The 19,732-nt window shown below is 51.3% G+C and overlaps 9 protein-coding genes across 9 annotated transcripts; 4 read left to right on the top strand and 5 right to left on the bottom strand.

Annotated features, from left to right (window-relative positions):
• Positions 1-285: 285 nt before the first annotated feature.
• Positions 286-644, bottom strand: PENARI_c006G03180 (uncharacterized protein; the record flags this gene model as incomplete). Its single annotated transcript, XM_022630240.1, has 2 exons — positions 286-346; positions 511-644. 2 exons carry the CDS (start codon positions 642-644, stop codon positions 286-288), a joined length of 195 nt encoding a protein of 64 aa, XP_022489589.1.
• Positions 645-822: 178 nt separating this feature from the next.
• On the top strand, positions 823-2,493 carry PENARI_c006G12228 (uncharacterized protein; the record flags this gene model as incomplete). Its single annotated transcript, XM_022630669.1, has 2 exons — positions 823-1,455; positions 1,510-2,493. 2 exons carry the CDS (start codon positions 823-825, stop codon positions 2,491-2,493), a joined length of 1,617 nt encoding a protein of 538 aa, XP_022489753.1.
• A 518-nt stretch (positions 2,494-3,011) lies between these two features.
• On the top strand, positions 3,012-4,259 carry PENARI_c006G05327 (lipoate synthase; the record flags this gene model as incomplete). The annotated part of the gene is made up of 1 exon (XM_022630337.1): positions 3,012-4,259. The coding sequence occupies one exon, from the start codon at positions 3,012-3,014 to the stop codon at positions 4,257-4,259; it is 1,248 nt and encodes a 415-aa protein (XP_022489951.1).
• Positions 4,260-5,320: 1,061 nt separating this feature from the next.
• PENARI_c006G10338 (phosphoserine phosphatase SerB) lies at positions 5,321-6,820 on the bottom strand (the record flags this gene model as incomplete). Its single annotated transcript, XM_022630583.1, has 3 exons — positions 5,321-5,644; positions 5,695-5,952; positions 6,005-6,820. The coding sequence occupies 3 exons, from the start codon at positions 6,818-6,820 to the stop codon at positions 5,321-5,323; spliced, it is 1,398 nt and encodes a 465-aa protein (XP_022489495.1).
• An 881-nt stretch (positions 6,821-7,701) lies between these two features.
• On the top strand, positions 7,702-8,695 carry met16 (phosphoadenylyl-sulfate reductase (thioredoxin); the record flags this gene model as incomplete). Its single annotated transcript, XM_022630138.1, has 2 exons — positions 7,702-7,888; positions 7,950-8,695. The coding sequence occupies 2 exons, from the start codon at positions 7,702-7,704 to the stop codon at positions 8,693-8,695; spliced, it is 933 nt and encodes a 310-aa protein (XP_022489627.1).
• Positions 8,696-9,458: 763 nt separating this feature from the next.
• Positions 9,459-10,757, bottom strand: PENARI_c006G04961 (pyridoxal phosphate-dependent aminotransferase; the record flags this gene model as incomplete). The annotated part of the gene is made up of 1 exon (XM_022630323.1): positions 9,459-10,757. One exon carries the CDS (start codon positions 10,755-10,757, stop codon positions 9,459-9,461), a length of 1,299 nt encoding a protein of 432 aa, XP_022489560.1.
• A 296-nt stretch (positions 10,758-11,053) lies between these two features.
• PENARI_c006G12084 (GFA family protein) lies at positions 11,054-11,658 on the bottom strand (the record flags this gene model as incomplete). Its single annotated transcript, XM_022630663.1, has 4 exons — positions 11,054-11,304; positions 11,370-11,433; positions 11,511-11,557; positions 11,607-11,658. The coding sequence occupies 4 exons, from the start codon at positions 11,656-11,658 to the stop codon at positions 11,054-11,056; spliced, it is 414 nt and encodes a 137-aa protein (XP_022489471.1).
• A 729-nt stretch (positions 11,659-12,387) lies between these two features.
• Positions 12,388-14,262, bottom strand: rlmA (SRF-type transcription factor RlmA; the record flags this gene model as incomplete). The annotated part of the gene is made up of 3 exons (XM_022630153.1): positions 12,388-13,935; positions 13,989-14,145; positions 14,207-14,262. The coding sequence occupies 3 exons, from the start codon at positions 14,260-14,262 to the stop codon at positions 12,388-12,390; spliced, it is 1,761 nt and encodes a 586-aa protein (XP_022489789.1).
• Positions 14,263-15,998: 1,736 nt separating this feature from the next.
• PENARI_c006G09633 (DUF1708 domain-containing protein) lies at positions 15,999-19,402 on the top strand (the record flags this gene model as incomplete). The annotated part of the gene is made up of 6 exons (XM_022630553.1): positions 15,999-16,188; positions 16,269-16,426; positions 16,480-16,573; positions 16,620-16,848; positions 16,902-19,261; positions 19,317-19,402. 6 exons carry the CDS (start codon positions 15,999-16,001, stop codon positions 19,400-19,402), a joined length of 3,117 nt encoding a protein of 1,038 aa, XP_022489469.1.
• Between the last annotated feature and the right edge of the window lie 330 nt (positions 19,403-19,732).

Raw genomic sequence — 19,732 nt, 5'->3', positions numbered from 1 at the left:
TGCCTGGTCCAACCGAAGTTCGGGTTGTGCTAGACGACGGACCCTCTTTACAGCCTGAAGGGGGAATGGTGCTGAACATTTCCGGGGTTCTTTATGGCAGGGTTGTGGTCCTGTCAAGGGATGTTCACTTGAGCTTGACCCTACCCACATTGAGCTACCTGACTAGCGCCACTGTCTCTGTATAAGGACATATCCAGCCCCTGCATGGGTCGGAGATTCTGTTTGTTTTGGCTGATAATCTACTCTCTCTGGATCTTATTCTCATCTGGGTAACTCTTGTGCAACCTATTTTGTTTTTTCCATTTCCAACACGACTGCTTCTTCCAGCCGCGTGCACCATTGTCCGCTATGGACTGTGGTGTTAGAAACATGCCTAATAATGCATGCTTTCCACCGCCCATCCAAACTCATATAAAGAATCAGAGCTCGAACTCGTCTTGTATGAGCCCCAATGCGATGACCACATTTGCCGAGCCCATTCCCTCACCCCGCCGATGGTCTCCAACCTACCAGCCTCGGAGACGCAGCAGACAAATGCCGTCGCTATCGTTTGTTCCATCGCCAGTCATGCCTCGTATAGAATCGCATGAATATTCAACCTCATTACGGCGGCGGCCAGCGGAACGAGGCCGCCAAGCCTGCATGTCGCCATTCCGATCGGTTCGAAGGATGAAAGAACCTTTTCAATTAATGCTACCGACATCACCAGCGTCGGTTGATAGTGCACCCTGTTTTCCCGAAAAGCCGAACAAGACATCAAAGCTGCCGGCCGGCCACAGTCTGCGAACATGGCGCTCAGATCAAAACCTGACTTGCGCAAGTATGGCAGCATTCGGTCTTCTACCAAGTCCACCAATATCAGAATCACGGCCCGCAAGCGCGGGGCCGGAGTCTTCATACTTTGATTGCAAGTCATCAGATGAATCAGACGACTCGAAGGAGGAGACTGAGACCGAGACCGACGCCGAGAATACACAGGACGAGGACCCAGCACTGAGTGTTCTATCTGACGAGGGGAAGATCAGCTACCGGGCCTATCGTCCTCCCGATTGGAAAGAACAGCACCGAACAGACGTCATGAATGTTCATGAAGCACATTCGGAGTTCGTACGGCAATGTGAGTCCAAAGATAAAGAAGAACCAAAAGAACAGGGGAAGACTTCGATGTCTATCACGTCTCCAAAATCAGTCTACAATGAGAAGGGCCTTTCGCGAAGAAGCTCACCGCGTCCTCAACGCCCCAGGACTACGACTGTTTCAAGTGAAGCCAGCTGGGTACCGAGCAACTTCTCTTACTGCGAACGATGGTTGCAAAATGTACCGGTTGACAGAATAAATGACAAAGATACACCTCCACGGGTTGTCAATCGGCGAAAGGTCCAAATTGTCGAGAATGATCCACCCATGCCAAAGCTGGATATCATTCCAGGTGCCAAAGCTCTAGAAGAGCCTGTGGTAGGTTCTTATCGTCGTTCCTCACGTCTAAAATGAAAGCTGACCATCCTGTAGCGGTTCGTCGTTGCAAGCGCATGCAAAACGAAGCCAAAACTAGTTGACATTGCTCGACAATCATCACCTTCTATACCATTACCACCGCCACCAACCCTGCTGCCACAGATCATACCTACAACACCAGACCAACGACAAGAGGAGGTGTCTGCCTTTAGTCCAGACACTCCACTCGATATGTCTGATAGTGGATATGGCACCCGTGATTCTGGCTATTCAATAGAGAGTTATGACGACAGCAAAGATGACGACGACGCATATACAGATCCAGGGTCACTCACCTCGGACAGCGTTACGTCTACTGTCGTCTGCGAAAGACCCGAATCTTCGCACGAAGAAAGAGAAGCATTTCCACATCCTGAAATCAGATCGGGCAGTGTGAGCCCAAAAGCATCATCCCAAAGGTCACTCCGTTCACCAGTGGGATCATCTAATATGTCCGATAAAGAGGACGAGAAACAACGATTATGGCACCACGACTGGACCTCGGATGATCACGAATGGACTCTAGATGAGCTCGATCATTCCGTGAAAGACTTCCCTCGACACATGCTCCGTCTCACCTCACCTGTCATTGTATTCCTTCGCAAAAATGACGAGAAGGCCCTTCTCAGGCCCTTCCGTACTATCTTCCCCGATGTCACCGAAAACCTCCTCGACTGTCTCTGCGCTGCTCTCCTAGCTCGCAACTACCTTCTTTCTCTATCATCAATCCATCGCCGCAAACCTTCTGTTTCAACCAGGAACGACCCCTACGCTGTTGATGCTGTGCCAACAAAAGCCTATAGCACGTTGGGGATCCAGATCCCATCTGGATCTCCTGGCAAGATGAATAACCGTGTCCTTGGATCTCGCAGTGCTGACCTCCGACGTGAGCTCGAGCGAATCATTGATAACCTTCTCTTCGCCATTTGTGGACGGTCCGATCCTACCCTCAAATCGGCTGTCGAAGTTCTTGCACAGGTTCTTGAAACCAATGCATAGAATTGATCACTCCTTGCATATACCCTTCCTTGTCTCTATCAGTCCTTCTCTCAAACTTTCCTTCAATCTCTCCTTTCATCTCTTTCATCTCCTTTTCTCATCCTTTATTCTAATCTACTTGGCCTTCCGGTGATACACCGTCCCCCTCGCTCACGATAACCTTTTCCTTTTCTATCTTGTTGGTCTTTTCTGCTCTACTACATACCCTTGCATTGCGATTCGCTCTTTGGAACTGGCTCCCGTAATTTTATGTTGTGGATACAGATTTGTATAACTAGTTTTTTTTAAGTAGCATAGAAACAATAATCACAGTCGCGTTTTCGACCAGCACGATTGCCATATCTATACTATAGTTCCCTATCTCCTATGGAAGCTCCATAGTTGCCCGCGTCACTCGGAACGGTCAAGCAAAATGCTTTGTCATTCCGCGGGAAAGTACTCACCGCCGGGCAGAATTTCATGAATTGCGTGCCTCAACTTCCACCTGCGATCATGGATAGCATAGACACCTACACACAATGGCAGCCCCTACAAGAAGCCTACGACACCTGTCGTCATTCAGAACCACTGTATCCCCAGCCTCAACAGCAATTACCCCCTTCACCCGCCGCACCTATGCCACAACGGATTCCCCATCCGCCACCAGCACACCGGGAACCACACGGCGGCGAGCAACAAAGTTCCAAGACAAACTGAACGCCGGACCCTCCTTCGCAGACTTCGTATCTGGAGGCCAAGATGAGGTCCTCGACCCAGCTGAAGCCTACGCCCTCAAGACCGCAATGGTCGGCCCAGCCGGCCGCAAAAAGGAAATGACTCGCCTGCCGGAGTGGCTCAAAACCCCCATCCCAGACTCAAAGAACTACCAACGCCTAAAGAAGGATCTACGTGGATTGAACCTACACACCGTCTGCGAGGAAGCCCGTTGCCCCAACATCTCCGACTGCTGGGGCGGCAGCGACAAATCCTCCGCCACAGCAACAATCATGCTAATGGGCGACACCTGCACGCGCGGATGCCGCTTCTGCAGCGTGAAGACCTCCCGCGCTCCTCCCCCGCTCGACCCGCACGAACCCGAGAACACCGCCGAAGCCATCTCCCGCTGGAGTCTCGGCTACGTGGTGCTGACCAGCGTCGACCGAGACGACCTAGTCGACGGCGGCGCGCGCCACTTCGCCGAAACAGTCATCAAGATCAAGCAGAAGAAGCCCAGCATGCTGGTTGAGTGCCTGACAGGCGACTACCGCGGAGATCTGGAGATGGCGGCGTTGGTCGCGCGCTCCGGACTGGATGTGTATGCGCACAATGTCGAGACGGTCGAGGAGCTGACACCTTTCGTGCGTGATCGCCGCGCTACTTTCCAGCAGTCGATTCGCGTGCTCGATGCTGCTAAGAAGGCTAGACCGGACCTTATTACTAAGACTTCGCTTATGCTTGGTCTTGGTGAGACGGATGAGCAGCTCTGGGATGCTCTCCGCCAGCTCCGCGCTGTTAATGTTGATGTTGTGACTTTTGGTCAGTATATGCGTCCTACTAAGCGTCATATGGCTGTGCACGAGTATGTCACCCCCGACCGCTTTGAGATGTGGCGCAAGCGTGCCCTTGAGATGGGTTTCCTTTACTGTGCTTCTGGTCCCCTTGTGCGCAGCAGTTACAAGGCTGGTGAGGCGTTCATTGAGAATGTTCTTAAGAAGCGTCGTTCTGGTTCCGGTGCTGCTGAGGGCACTGTCGATCAGAGCACTGCTACCGCCGATGCTACCCACTAAGGTGCTTTTTTTTCCATCCTTTTTCAACAAACTTCCGTCTTTGTTATCTAAACAACCTATACACTACCCCCATCTGTGTCTCGTGCTGTCCCGTCCTGTTTTGCTTCCATTTGGTGCTCATATTATCTTACCTGCTGGCGCTATCTTACATCTTTTGGGTTGTCGGTTTGGGGGTTTTCATATAAGGTACTTTTTCTTGTTCTTGTTTGCTGGCTTTTTCGTCATTTCAACATTTCACAGGAACACATTGTATCATTGAAGTCATTCGTGGCCTATTCTTGCCTGTTCTTAATTCCAATATCATGCTGCACTAGAAATCAACTCGGTGTCGCGTTTTCACTTTCATTTCACTTATCAATATCACACAACAGGCATCATAAAGTGTATACAGTGCCACTGATTATTGGACAGTCTCTACAAGAAAGCCTCAAAACAAGTTTACCGTTTATGCTTTGTTTTCGCTTATATTGGCCTCTCTTTTCTGGCCTCTTTTTGCCCATTTTCGAGTACCTCGGGTTGTAGTTGTTTGAAAATGGTAGTTTAATAATGTACACTATGTAAATGTAGGGGTACGAAAGGACTTATGGCCTACGATTGTAGAATCATTATCCGAGCCTTGCTCCAACTCTTTGACTCGCACTAGTTGACTCTATCCACGGGATCCCCCGAGGGGACTCACAGTAGCCACCAAGGTAGCCTACATCCTTGGCATACATTGGCACTCTATAAGAGACGAAATGATCGCCATAATTGCAGAAATAGAGACGGCTGTCATGCTATACACGAATTCCACGCTGGGCACTATGCAACTCCTACCCTTCATTGATCTAGACTCTCCGCTCATGGTAAAAGTAAAGGCAAAGGACAGACAAATCTCGAATAACACGATGTGAGAAGAAGTTTAGGTCCAGCCTCGACTACGGCTCTGTGGGTACTGCTTTGGGCTCAACCCGATGGTGGTGGGGGGTATAATTTGTCCATGGGAATGAACGAAAGGGCACGGTTTCTCGCACACAGCAAATGTTCTACTGGAATGAGTTCATCCGTACCCATTAAAAGCTTCATTGGCTTTCGGAGGTCAGCTCTGCGATGTCCTCGTTGTCCAGGCCGAGGAGGTAGAGGATGTCTACGAGGCTCTCGCCGTTGATGCGGGTGGGGGCTTCGAGTTGGACCTTGGACTTGGCGCGCCAGGCGACGCCGAGGCCTGCGGCGTGAAGCATGAGGAGATCATTGGCGCCATCGCCGACGGCCATGGTCTGTGAGAGCGGGATGTTGTGCTCCGCGGCGATGGACTTGAGAAGAGTGCGCTTGTGTGCGGCGTCGACGATGGGGTACGACGGCACGAGCTTGCCGGTGAGGGTCTGGGTGGCCTCGTCGATTTCGAGCTATGACAGGTCAGTAAACGTCCAAACCTGCAAAAGAAAGTTCGACTTACGTGGTTGGCCACAGCAATGTCAATGCCGAGCTGCTCAGCGAGCCACTCTGCCAGAGGCTGGAAGCCGCCGCTCAGCACGGCAATCTTGTAACCCAGAGTCTTCAACGCATGGCAGAGCTCACGGGCACCCTTGGCAATCTTCAAAACGGACTTGAGCTTCTCGAAGACATCAGCGGGAACACCGTTGAGAAGACCAACACGCTCCTTGAGCGATGCAGAGAAGTCCAATTCGCCGTTCATGGCGCGTTCGGTGATGTCCTATGCCTATGTTAGTGACTGACTTAAGCGCAAAATCTCGAGAAAAACATACAGAGACCTGCTTCTCGACCCCAATGAACTTGGCGATTTCGTCAATGCACTCGTTGTCAATCAAGGTGCTATCCATGTCGAATACGGCCAGGCGCTTGTGGCGGCGGAACACGCTCTCCTTCTGCAGAACGACCTCGACATTCCACTCGCGCTCAAAGCGCCAGATGCTCTCGTGCTTGCGCAGATCCGGGAATGAAAGATACTCCGGGTTTGGCGGCGGAGAGAAAGTAACCTCCACGACGCGCGGGTGCTCGTCGCGGTCTAGACAGCGGTGCGAGGTGTTCATCCGCTGGTAGGGCGTGGGCAGAGCTTCCAATATCTGAAGGAAATTTGTCAAGCACAGCTGCGAGACGTAAGGACCGTACAGGTGATCCAGTGGTTCCGGCTCCGGGATGGGAGGCTCGCGCGGGATCTTCTCCATATCGTCTGTTGGGGCCGAGCCCTCGGGGATGATGGGCGGCGGGAGCGGGTCGTTGGAGGCAGACGCCACATCAGGGTGAATGTTGGGGTGGACGCGGCTGGAGGATTTATAGTAGATGGTCGCGACGATTTGCGACGTGCCGCTAGGAAGCGGGTTTGATTGATGGTTAAAGATGCTGTGAATGACGCCGCTGTCGGTGACACGTTCGGGGTCTGGCTTGATTGGGTTCGAGTTGATTTTCAGGTTCTCGTCCACCTGATTCGCCAAAACCTCGCCAATGCTTTGGTTGATTGGGTTGATTGAGGCCATGGGCTTATACTGCTGATGGTCTTGCAGGAAGGAGCTGCTGCGCATCTGGCCGAGGGACGGCCGCATCGGACGGCTGGATTCTGTCATGATGGCCTACAAGAAACGGGAACTGGGAATTAGGGAGCTATTGCAAGTTAGAGTGAACCCGCACTTGGGAAGATCAAAAACGTTCCTTTGTCGATCGGGCACGTGGGATTTGGTCCCACCAAACACACCGCCTGGCAGAACGGTCATCGGTGAGACATACACGTGATGTCTCTACACGTGACATACCTGCGATGCACCGCCCGGCAGAATTATGAGGTGATGGAGGAACCAAACTTCAGCCATGGGGGCCTCATCCAGGTCCACCATGACATATCAAGTAATGTGTGTGTGGGCTTTGCCTCATATTACAGCATGTGTCATCATACGTCCGGGTTTGTTTGGCTCCGAGCTTATAGAAACCGGCTAACATCATAGACTAGGGAGATCGTGATCGGAGTGATTACACCCCAGATTGCTCAGCGTCAATTACCAACTCCGGGGGTTAGTCATAAGTCAAATAGATGCAAGAACTGCATGATTCTACAGATGTCTCGAAGACATCGGCATCCGACCGGGAAAATCGACGGATTTATCAGCTGAATTGACATACAAAATGTTGTACGGGCACCCACACCGACCCGAAACGCAAGTATTGCGTGCTCATCAACGGCCAAATTTTTCAGCAATTCTGCCCGTTTTGGGTAAGCGGTGATTAGCAATGTCGTGATTTCGGCAGAATGGCCCTGGAACTATCGGATGTAGAAGATGCCAGGCACGAAACCCCGACGTGATGTCGTGATTGCCCCCCGGTTCTTATAGTCTCGCTCATTGTCATCTTCTTCTTACCACTTTGCCTCCTTGAACTTGGTGCTTCATCCTTTGTTCTTTTACATATCATCTTTTGCGTCCTCTATACATCATACACATACACATACATCACAATGCCGGCTAAGACGCCCGTCAGCTACCCCTCTGAGATGGAGGGCATTGATTCTCACGATGCCATGACTGAGTCTGGCTATGTCAGTGCTGGCTCTGGCTCCAGCGAGGACTACGTCCCGGAGATTGTCTTCACCAAGCCTCACCTTCAGTTCCTCAACCGCCAGTTGCAATTCCTTGAGCCTCAAGGTTCGTTTTATGTTCATAACCCCTCTTTTGAAAGACCCTTGTTTCTGACTCATTCTTATAGAGATCCTGAGATGGTGCATTACTTCTCTGCCCCACCTTTTCCAGACCACTGCTTTCGGTCTGACTGGTCTTGTCACTCTGGATATGCTATCCAAACTGGAGGTGCCCCGCCCCCAGATGGTTGACCTCATCTTCCTTGATACTCTGCACCACTTCGACGAGACCCTGTCTCTGGTCGACCGTGTCCGCAGACGGTACCCCAACAACAACATTCACGTGTACAAGCCTGCCGGCGCTGAGACCGCCGAGGAATTCAAGGCAAAGTACGGTGACCGCCTCTGGGAAACCGACGATGCTCTCTACGACTGGGTTGCCAAGGTTGAGCCAGCCCAGCGTGCCTACCGTGAAATGAACGTTCACGCCGTCCTCACTGGCCGTCGCCGCAGCCAGGGTGGCAAGCGTGGTGACCTCGACATCATCGAAGTTGACGAGGCCGGCCTTATCAAGATCAACCCCATGGCCAACTGGTCCTTTGATCAAGTTAAGCAATACATCAAGGAGAACGACGTCCCATACAACGAGCTCCTCGACCGTGGCTACAAAAGTATTGGTGACTGGCACTCCACCCAGCCCGTTGCTGACAATGAGGACGAGCGCTCCGGTCGCTGGAAGGGTCAGCAGAAGACCGAGTGTGGTATCCACAACCCTCGCTCCAAGTACGCCCAGTACTTGATGGAGATGGAACGCAAGCGCCAGGAGGAGGCCCTGTCTCAGGCACTGCAGACCCAATTGGCTCCTCCTGTCTAATCTCTCATTGCGTTGCATCTTTTCACCATTGCATACCCTTGGCGTTCTTGTGATACCTCTACCTGTCATGACCTAGCGATTTTTCCCCCACTTTCTGTTTGTTTTATGGGTGATTCAATCCCCTTAGAAAGTACAAAAGTACTTGCATTCCCCAACTCCACCTTGTTTTGAGGTTCCTGTACATACACGGAGTTGGTATTTAGATCTCTGGCCCACATTGGGTATTTTTTGAAACATGATAATGAAACTTGATGAACAAATAACTTATTCCACATTTTCAAATTCAATTTTCGTTTTTCATACCTTTCCATACATATTTGAAGCCTCAATTACTGATCCAGCCTTTAAGGTGTGCTCTGAAAATCGGTCACGTGCTGGACCAACCCTAACTAGATCATCAGGCATCACGGTATCGACCCAAACAGCGATCCACAAGCCCAACAATCCTTAATATGATGGTGTTCAGAATATGAGACAAGAGGGCTACCAAAAAATAGATACCCATCTAGAGAAGGTGTTTTGTCAGGTTTGCCAGGGGTGGACATAACATTGGAGCAGAACACTTGGTAGAAAGTGAAATCTGGCCTGGCAAGCGGCAGGCATATATTCGACAAGTCTTCACAGATTCAATGCCATTATTATCGATGTATACACTATGTATCTACCTCTCTAAATTACACAGCCATCTCAAGTCTATAGGTGTATGTCAAATACCCGAGCAAGTAAATCAGCCAACCCAAGTACATACCACTATAAATACAAATCATCCCTCAAGAGCAGCAACAATCCTCGCCAGAGCCTCACTCAAAAGCCCATCCCCCTGCGTAAAAACAATCCGAAACCACCCATCCCTCTCAGACCCACAAAAAGCCCCATTCGCCAAAAACACTTTCTTCTTCAAAAGCCGCCGCATAACCTTCTCCCCAATATCCCCACCCTCACTCTCCCCAGGATGTAACTCACAAAACCTCTTCCCAAGATCCATCCAAACAAAGAACCCAGCATTACACCCAGTCGCATACTCAATCCCGTGATCCTTCAAATAAGTAGTCGTATACGCATACCCCTCAGCCAACAACTCCTGATTCCTCCGAATATACCAATCCGTAAACTCAAAATCCTCAAGCATAACCGAAACAAGATGATCCGTCAACCCAGAAACGGAAGAGTAAAGCGTACTCCCCCCCAAAGCAAAATGAACATCGCGATTCGCCTGCGAAATAATAACACCAAGTCGAATACCATTCGCACCGAAATCCTTACTCATCCCCCAAAGCACATGCACAAGCCTGGGGTCAATAACACCGGTCAAATCAACCGACAAAGCAGACTCAAAGGGCACAGCCGGAGGTTGTTCATCAACCCCATTCTCAAAAACAGACAGCGCATAGATTTCATCACTAACGAAATGAACCTGATACCGCTGACACAACCGCATTAGCGCCACGAGCACATCACGCGGATAACACCTTCCAAGCGGGTTATGAGGATGACACAACATAAGCACTTTAACATTCTTCCCCGTCCGCCGTTGAAAATCCAATATCGCTTCTTCGTATTTCCCCACGGCGTCCATCGCCAGCGGATCAACATCGTCGAATTTAACAGGTACAACAACAGATCCACTCCGCAATGATAAATCGGGGATGAACATGCCGTAATACGGCCTTCCGAGGAGAATCCCTTCACCCGGATCTGCGAATGACCAAGAAACATGCTCGAGGGCAGACGAGAGGCCGTTTGTGGGCAGGAGATGACTGGCCTGCAGTGGGATTGCTGGCCTCAGGTGCTTGTTTAGGAATGCCGCGATGGAGTTCTTTAGGCGTGTTGAGCCTGACCCGCCTTCGTTGTAGGTTAGGTATTTGGCTGGGAGGGTCAGGGGTTTGTTTATGTATTTTAGAAAGGCCGTATGCATTAGGGTGTTTTCAGCTACGCCGACGTTTATGTAGCCTGTTGGGTTTGTGGTTGGGTTCCATGAGTCTTTTGTCACTTCGTGGAATGGATTGGTGGATTCGTTGGTGACGACTGTTCGGGCGCGGGTTGAGAGGAATGATTGGGGCATTTTGGTATTTGGTTTATACCCTCGTTTTGTGAATAGTTGAGGATATATTGCAGTTTTGTAGTCTGGGTAGGGTAGTTCGGAAGTGGCAGGTTCTAACAAAGTTTTGGAGCCCCGCAAATGTAACAGTGGAGAATCTAACGATAAGAAATTTCTTTTGCCTCAATTCGTCTGCTGTACGGAGTATACATGGACTACAAAACAATCACTTTTGACCTCTTCAATTGGCTGTTATTTTCCTGTTAAATATTCGTTCTTGGCGCAACTGCATCCATATAGTACAGTATCCCCGCATCAATTCAACCAAAAGTCTGCTCCTGCTTAGCACCCGCAACAGGAGCAAGATAACTAGGACGATCCTTAACATAGAATTCGATATCAATCTTGCCACCAAGGTTAGCCTCGCCGCCATCCAATGTCCCGGCCTTGATACAGGTCATCTCGGGCATGATCTCGATTTCGGTATAGAGGCTGGAGCCGCAGGTGGGGCAGAAGAAGTGCTTGTTAATTTTGCCGCTTGCGCCGATGGCGTCGTAGGAGCTGGTGGTTCCTATATAAATAAATGAAAATGTTAGATATATTCATGTGAGGCAATCTGGGGAAGTGGGACTTTACCCTTGGTCACTTTGACGCTGGTACGGGGAACAACGGCGTTGGAGGTGAAGGCACCGCCAGTCCACTATAATATTATGTATTAGAGGGTTTTGTTTTCTTCGGTGGGAATATTATTATCATTTCGGATGCATATTGACTTACCTTCTGGCAATCGGTGCAGTGGCAAAGAGCGGACAGGTATTTGTCGACTGGAGATAGTTGTTAGCTAGGTCCGGAAACGATATCCGCTGTAGTTACCTTCAGCAGCGTACGTAACGCCGCCGCACATGCAGCTTCCGGTGAGGGTCATGGTCGATCTAAGCTTCGGGCTTTGGAGTGTACCTTGGAGGAATACCTTGGGGGAATCAAACGCACAAAAGTGAGGAGGCGTCATTATATAGTTGTCGTGTTCCACTCGGTGTTTGTTCGTTGCTTCCCCCGCCTTCAATCACCGAACACCGAAACTGGGACCGAATTGTTGGATCGTGAGGCTGGGAAGTGGGAAGCCTTGGATGGTCTAATTTGCAATGGGGCTACATGTTGGGAGGACATGGTTGCACAGCTTTATTGTCATGGGATGGGGTACATGTACGTGGAAAGGCTACTTGGCTACTTGAAGCTACACAGGGATTAAATGAGCAGGCTGATAAAGATTGGCATCATTTCGAAAAAATAAGATCCTGCTTTATGTACAACAATAAAAGCAGTGGAACAGTGGAGGAATGGACCAACGCCGGGTTCTACCACACAACAGCGCAAACTCAGAGATAAGAAAGAGAGGAAAGTTGACACAAGACAGCACTGGTATATCACTTCAAATAAATCCATGTGAGAAACGTCATAAAGAGTAGACAAGGAGAGAAGGGGATCAAGGAACGAATAAGGACGAGGGTATAGAGGATAGATGGTCTGGATGAGGAAAGACATTCAAAGTTCCCAGAAGAGTATGAGTATTGACAAGAAATTAATAAGTGGTATGTCTCTTGATCAAGATACCGGCACTTTACAAGGGGTTGATCCCCAAAGAGAAGATCAGGCCTTATGTTTTTGGTTTTTTGTGAGCACCTTCACTTGTGGACCCGCTGTCTGGGCTTTTTCTCTTCTTGTCTTGTTCGTCCTCTCGAGAAAAGCTGGGTCCGCTTGGTACTGCCGGAGTCGGGAAGGTGAGAGGACTGGGCAGCATGTTGGAATCGGGACCTGAGCGACCAAAGCCCCATTCGGGGAAGAAGCTGGAAGGTGAGGGAAGAAGGGCATCGGACACAAAGCGACTCGGAAGGGCAGATATGGGGGTCTCTATATTATTTGAGTTCCCATTGTTGTTTGGATTGCCACTATTGCTTCCGTAGGAGTCATTTCGGGTTGCAGCAACGGGCGGCGGTGGGCGTGCGAATGGATTTGGAGGCCCCGAAGCCCCGGCGCTTAATATTGCACCGGCTGAGGGCGACGGAGGGGGTAAGACAACGCCCGAGGGCCCATTTTCTGCACTGCCTTTCGCCGGAGTAGAAGATTTATTCCCAGCAGAATCGCGCGACGATTCGGCCGTAGCACTGCCTCCATCAGAGTTCTCGCTCGGGATTTGAACCTTCAGCTGTGGTCTCTTCGACGGCAGTGTACCACTGTTTGTTCTTGATGGTGGTTTGATTTCCGACGAAGAGGCGACTGACGCTGGACGTGGGGTCTCCGTAGCAGCCCTGACAGGCATTGATCTTGTTCCAGGCGATGCTTCAGACCTGAGCGAATGACTATTGTGAGGGGGCTCATATGAAGATGCTCCTGCTCCGAAATGGCGGGCAAGAACGGATCCTCGATCATCGATAGGCGTAAAAATGCTTCGTGATTTGGATAGAGACTTCACTTGCGGTGGCGACTGGCTGTGTTCTGTTTTCATCCCACCTGAGTCATCCTGAGGTTCAGAAATGGAAGGTCGCTCTTGCTGGCCATCGGGAGCAAATCCTGGGGGCATTGAACCTCTACCATGCTCTTGCATGTATGCCTGCGTAACCTGCTGCACCTGCGCATGAGACCCCGGAGGCATTCCTACAGCATGAGCGTGCTGTGGGAAATGCTGGGGCCCCTGATGTTGAGGTGGCATTTGTTGCGGCAGGCCGTGCGCGTGCATGGGAGGCGTCCCCTGATGCGGCCCCGGTGGGTGCCCAAAGTGCGTGAACTGTCCGGGTCGAGGCTGTTGGTTCATCGCATGAACATTCTGATTGTACATCGGCGGATTGGACATGTAAGTGAAGTTTCCATTTTGGGAGGCAGGGGGTGGCGGCGGCGTGCCATGTTGTTGCGGGCCCAAGTTGGAACTGACTCGACGAACATGATTGCGGGAAGACGGACGGGAAGCTTGTGATTGCGGTGTACCATGTCGTGTTAGTGGCATGCCACGGATCGGAGGGGATGCGGACGGTGCATGGTTCATGTGTTGGAAAGCAGGCTGGTTCTGGAGATGAGCGGGGATGGCGGGGTGATTTTGCTGAACAGCTTGGATATCCTCGGGAGCTGGCGATGCCTCGTCTTCTTCGTCATCGTCGTCTCTCTTGCCCGCAAAGTCTTCCGGTCCTTTGTGCTCATGGGGAGGGCCAAACTAAAGATCACAATCAGTCAGACGAGTCGGAGGAGCGTAGTATGATTACCCACATATTGATAGCGGCCGAGAGCATCGTGCATGTCACACGAGGAATACTCATATAGTTTCTTGTTGTGGCCGAAAATAATAACGGCTACGTCGACGGAACAGAGAACAGCGAGCTCATGCGCCTTCTTGAAGAGGCCACCCTTTCGCTTCAAAAATGTACTAAATTCAGAAATCTCTGGTCAGTTATGAGCTGAATCAAGGACTCGATAGCTCAGCTTACACGGAGCGGTTGCGGTCATCCTTGATGGCCTTGATCTCAATCTTTCTCCGACCCATGGTGGACGGCTATGGGCGCACAAACTGCGCACCAATAGGGAGATTGAGAGAGAATAGCAAAGACAGTTGCGGAGCGACTTGCGAACTACTTTGCGCGCTTATTTTGTTCACAGTGGATGCAAACCCGACGCGATGTCGATCGTGGTCGCGCGGTGGCTCACGGCGCAGAAAGCTGAAGCGTTATCACCGTTTCGCGCAGATTGAGGTGAGAATATCAAATCGGCCAACAAAGAACCCCGGAAGTCAAAAGGTAGGTCTTAGAAGAACGGATGAAACACACTAGATACTCGGTCGGCGGGGGTTGGATAACGCGACTCGAGTAAGGTATGGAGAACAACGCCCCTCGGAGTTCTTAGCAAAGCGAACCCGAGGAGAAGAACAAAAATGGAAGTCCAAAGCACGTTGTTTGGGGGAGGGATTGACGGTGCAGGCGAGAGTTCTAAAGATAGAATCGAGGGAGAAGGAGAAAAGAAGATTCGTGCTGACTCAGCTGTGGCCTTAGGCGCTGAGCTATAATTAACTTATCCTCGGTCTCACCACATTCTCAGAAAGTCCCTGATGGCCCTGCAGTGGCTTGTCACAGTGGAGTCGTCCCTTTTGTTTCCTATTGGTATGTTTATCGCTGGCCTTTGGGAGCTCGACATGGTCACGGGCAATGGGTCCATGATGTCAACCTGGGGAGATATCTAGATCATACTCGGTAAAGATCACAGAACAATCCTATACAATCTGCCAGATGCTCTAACATATCATCTGGGACTACTGTATATGGACTCTACTGTATATGGACTCTACTGTATATGGACTCTACTGTATATGGCACAGGGCATTCACCGTTACAGGATACTGACATTGGTACTCCCCTGATACTCTCCTGAGACCTGACAAATGCCGCGTGATATCTCCAGCCCTATGTAAATTGCCCAATGCTCAATTCCAATCTACGATCTCGATTGGTGGCTCAATGATTGCATAATGATTGCATTGTATGTCACAGAAGCTGTTGAATCTCGTTAGGTATCAATATACATGCTGTACAGTCTCCCCCATCTGAAACGATTGATTGGTTCCAGCGCGGCACAACTGTTTGACCAGTCGTCGCGATCGTCGCTCGGAGATTGGCTGGCATAGGAAACCCATAGGTCTAGAAGACACCAGTTGACTTGGAGAGGATTAAACGGTTAGGCGTGAGAACATAGTACCTTGGGTCTACAAACCCAGATTGAGGAGTGCATGTATGATCACCATCGATATCATCCATTTTCTCTCTCTCATCAACGCACGGTCTCAAACCCTTTCCCTAGTCTTGAGATCTTGGGGGAAATTAAACGTGAATTCCTTCTTTGTGTGGCTAAGTCGAGACCCGGTAAGTTAGGTTACCTTTTACCCCTGAGCATCGCGACTTCGTGTTCCTCTTTTTTTTTTCTCTTCATCTTCCAACGTTTTTCTCCTTTTTCCTATCTCTGGGAATTCTCTGGTTTTCACCATAGCAGCTAGAAACATCGGATTCTAGACTAGGGATCCTTAGCTTATTCCGAGCCTGTTCCCGGGGCTGCAGGACATCCCGGACACGCCCAGACGGTCTATCTACTTGCTCCGTTTAATTACGTGTCGGTCTGCATCTTCGCACAATTGAAACATCCGCTAATTTTCTTGTCTGCGCAGAAGCCAAAAAAAAGCGGAACCCCCGTCTCCCCCACATTTACTGACACAACGAAGTCAATACCCTCGGAACCATGTCGTTCTTCTCGCGAGTCTTCCGAAGCAAGGACTCCAATGCGACGAAGAAACAGGCAAAGCCCACTGCAGCCATAGATTTGGGCCCTGCAAAGCCCAAATGGACCGATGCGTGGCAGCGGACAGATGTCGCGCCGGAGGAAGTGCAAGACCTCGTACGAGGTTGCGTGCATGAGCTAAAGGCCAGAGGTGGGTGGATTTATATCCTGACCGTGTGGAATGCTAGCTGCCACGTAGTCATTCTTCGGATTGCTGATCATTTGTTGCAGCCCTCGACACGCCGTTCCTCCTCCTGCCATTCCGTCCCAGCTCCGATCCGAGTGCGGCTCGCACGTTCATTCGCAATTACTTCAATCAGTCGTTCGAGAAGGGCTCGCCTGTTAGCGGCGATGCCTTGGCGCAGGAGCTTCGGCTCACGGAGCCGATGGTGAGGGATTACGTCCCAAGGGGGTGATCAACTATCACTAACGATTGGGATAGGTTCTTTGCAGTGTGATGAAATGGTGTTGGAGCAGACTTCCCGGCGGTGTTGTCACTTGGGAGGCATATGAACTCTTCAAGGTTGGCGAACAAGGTAAGTCCGACTGGAATGCGGGGAGGACCTGAGCTGATGCGATCAGATTCGGATATGGCCCGCGATGCTTTCTCGACTTTCATCCCCATCAGTGTCGACTCTGATGCTCGCACCAAGATTATCTTCGACTTTTTCGATCTTTTGGCTGCCATTGCCGCTCATGGAAAGTCCAATGGGTTGGGAGGTCGCAAGCTTTCTCGTTACGCTGGTTGGTGGGCGTTCGAGCATATCGACACAGGCAATGGATTCGAGGCTGCCTACAAGAACTGGGCTGCGTATGGACCCCTACTGATAATTCCAGGCGATGTACTAATGTTTCTATCTTCAGTGCTGCCGATGCTACGAGTCATTTGTTCTTCGCCTACCTCCGTTCGCTCTCCCCCGATGTGCCTCGCGGCGTGACCGGCATCTCATCGCTCCCTATTTCTCTCCAATCCCTCGTTGGAGCTACCGAATACCCCCCAGAGACCCCTACTTTGTTGCAGGTCACAACTACAAAGGTGGTAATGATTGTCGAGAATGTTTCCCCGACGCCGTTTTCTCTGCTGCGACGCGCAAAGAACTTTGAGTACCGCGACGATGACTGGCACCTGCAGGAATTCGCGAACTACGAGGACCCTATCCGCGCATTGACCGACGAGTGTCTCCGTGTTCTGAAGTGTATCTCGTCTGCGAATGAATCCAGTGTCTCCAGCTCGAAGCAGTCAACCAGTCTGCGGGATGCATCCTGGTCTCGCTTCGAGGATATTGGATTTGGTGGGTCAATCGATTCTGACGGAGATGAGGAGGAAACCAAGGAGAACCGCGCACCCGCTACTGCGAAGAGTGCAGCTACCTCAATGAACACCGTCCCTCAATCTGGAGGTGATCTTGGCCGCCCTACCACCCCTTCATGGGCCGACTTTATGTCCTCTGGATTTGCGGACGAGAATGGCAACCTCAAGAACCATGTGGGTCCTCTGCTCTTGCCTCCTGATAAGGTGCTGCCTCCAATTGCTGCCGTTCGTGGCCAGAGCTCTCAATCCCACAAGCGCAGTTTGGACGTTGAGCCCGATCTTGAGCCTGCTGAATTGGCGAGTATCAATACCCTGGATCTGGACGACTCATTCTGGTGGGTGTGGATCAGCAGTCTGTCTGGCGATGAGCCCTCGGCCCGCAAGGCAGTATTTGGTCGATGTGCCCTCCTCGAGACCGTTATTCGTGACACCAAATGGTTGGTCCTTGAGGAGCAGGTGAAGGGCGCCGCCCCCGAGCCCGAGGCCGGTGCGCAGATTGTCGAGAAGAAGCGGTTCTTCAGCTTCGGTAGCCGCAAGGGAAAGCTCAATCGTCGCAAGTCATCCGCTAAGAAGGTCTCTTCCATTGAAGACTCTTACAAGCGGACTAACAACCAAGCTCCTCAGAGCAAGACCAGCATTGGTCCTGATCAGCACAAGCGAATTCAGGCAGCTGCGGCTGCTCTTCAAAAGAAGCACCGCGAGCAAGAAGCAGAGGCGAATCAGAACCCTGCAAACGCCGTTAACAACCGTTATTCGACTAAGACCAACTCCGTCATGACGCTTCAGCCGGGCATTATGAACGAAGCCTCCCAGGCTATGAAGTGGACTACCAACTACGACAAGGGTGCCTTCAGAGCGGCATACCTTAGTAACTCCCACGCTGGCACCGGTGTCCAGGATGAAATCGAATCCGCTGAGCCTGCTACCCCTGAAGCACCCGTTGAGAAGGTTAGCTCTCCTGCGCCTCCCGCAGAGAGCACTACCAAGGATGCTCCAGCACCACCTCCCAAAGATACAAATGCACCCGTCGCCACCCCTCTTCCTCCATCCCCTGAGCCAGCGAAGGAGACTGTCAAGGTCACCAGCCCCGAAGAGGAAAAGACCAACGCAAAGCCCGCTGTCGTTGAAAAGCCCATTGAAGCCCGGGAGTCGTCAGACGATTCAAGCAAGAAAGTGAAGAAGAAGACCGGAAACTCTGGCTTCAAGAGCATGTTCACTGCGAAGAAGAAGGCCGACCAGCCTCCTATGAAGGACACTGGTGCCACCTCAGCTGTGGCAGCTGCTCGTGCAGCCCTTGAAGCCAAGACCAAGGCAGCTCAGGAGACACCTCCTGTGAAGAAGAAGCCTCTTCCCAAGGAAGCTGCCGTTGCGATCGAGCCCGTCACCGCTGAAACCAAGCCCTCAACTCCCCAGCGTGTCGAGGAACCCAAGGCGGAATCTGTGGTTGAGCCCCCGACCCCTACCCGACCCTCCGTCTCCCAGGATGGAACCGGTGCGCCGCCAAAGACCAGACGTGCCGTTGAATATGATGCCTTGTCCCGCGTTGCCACCCACGAACGCGATGCCGCCGACCAGGAGTTCTCCAAGTTCGACCAGGGCCCCCTTCTAGATCAGCCTTCCTTTGTTCCGGAGTCACCTGTAACACCTGTGTCACCTGTGGATCCCACTCTCGCAGAAGAGAAGACCGAGCTTTCCCAGGCCCCGTCCAACGGCCATGCCACCAGACCCGAAACTAGTACCTCGTCCGAAGCCGTCCACCCCGAACAGGACCGGTGGAGGGCGATCCGTGAGGCTGCTGCCCAGCGGGCTGTCGCTGCTCAGGAGGAACAGGAGCAGGAGCAGCAGACCGAGACTACGACCCGGACTAGTCAATCAGAGCGTACTGATGAGGGAGATACTAGCGGAGAAGAGAGTAAGTTTTCCATTACTTTGTCAATGACTTCCGCAATACTTACCACGCTGCCTAGCCATCGAATCTCGTGTCGCCCGTATCAAGGCCCGAGTGGCCGAGTTGACTGGAGGCAACATGGAGGTCGAGCAACAGCGCTCTTAGACGCAACTCTCTCCAAATCAACCTGTTACCTCCACCGATTGCTATAATCCCCCTAACAAGACAAACGCCGTCTTATCAGCTACCTTTCATCCACCCTATACCCTTATTCCAACCAGACCTTGTCTTTGCTTTTCGACCTTAGTCTGTTAAATGACCGCAAGACCCATTCATATCAATGGGCAGACTGACGAACCTCGCGAAACGATTAACGGATACTATTTGGTTGTGACAATCGCCCTTCTTGACCTTTTTCCCTTCTCTTCGGATCTTCTCCAGTCCCGAGCTGGTCAGATACCCCCTTTCTTACCTTGAAACTATATTCTTGAACTC

This window comes from Penicillium arizonense (genome assembly GCF_001773325.1).
Source record: "Penicillium arizonense strain CBS 141311 chromosome Unknown PENARI_contig006, whole genome shotgun sequence".
In the NCBI taxonomy this organism is placed as follows: Eukaryota; Fungi; Ascomycota; class Eurotiomycetes; order Eurotiales; family Aspergillaceae; genus Penicillium; species Penicillium arizonense.
The sequence above is the reverse complement of the archived record's forward strand: the minus strand, read 5'-3'. Positions and strand labels throughout refer to the sequence as shown.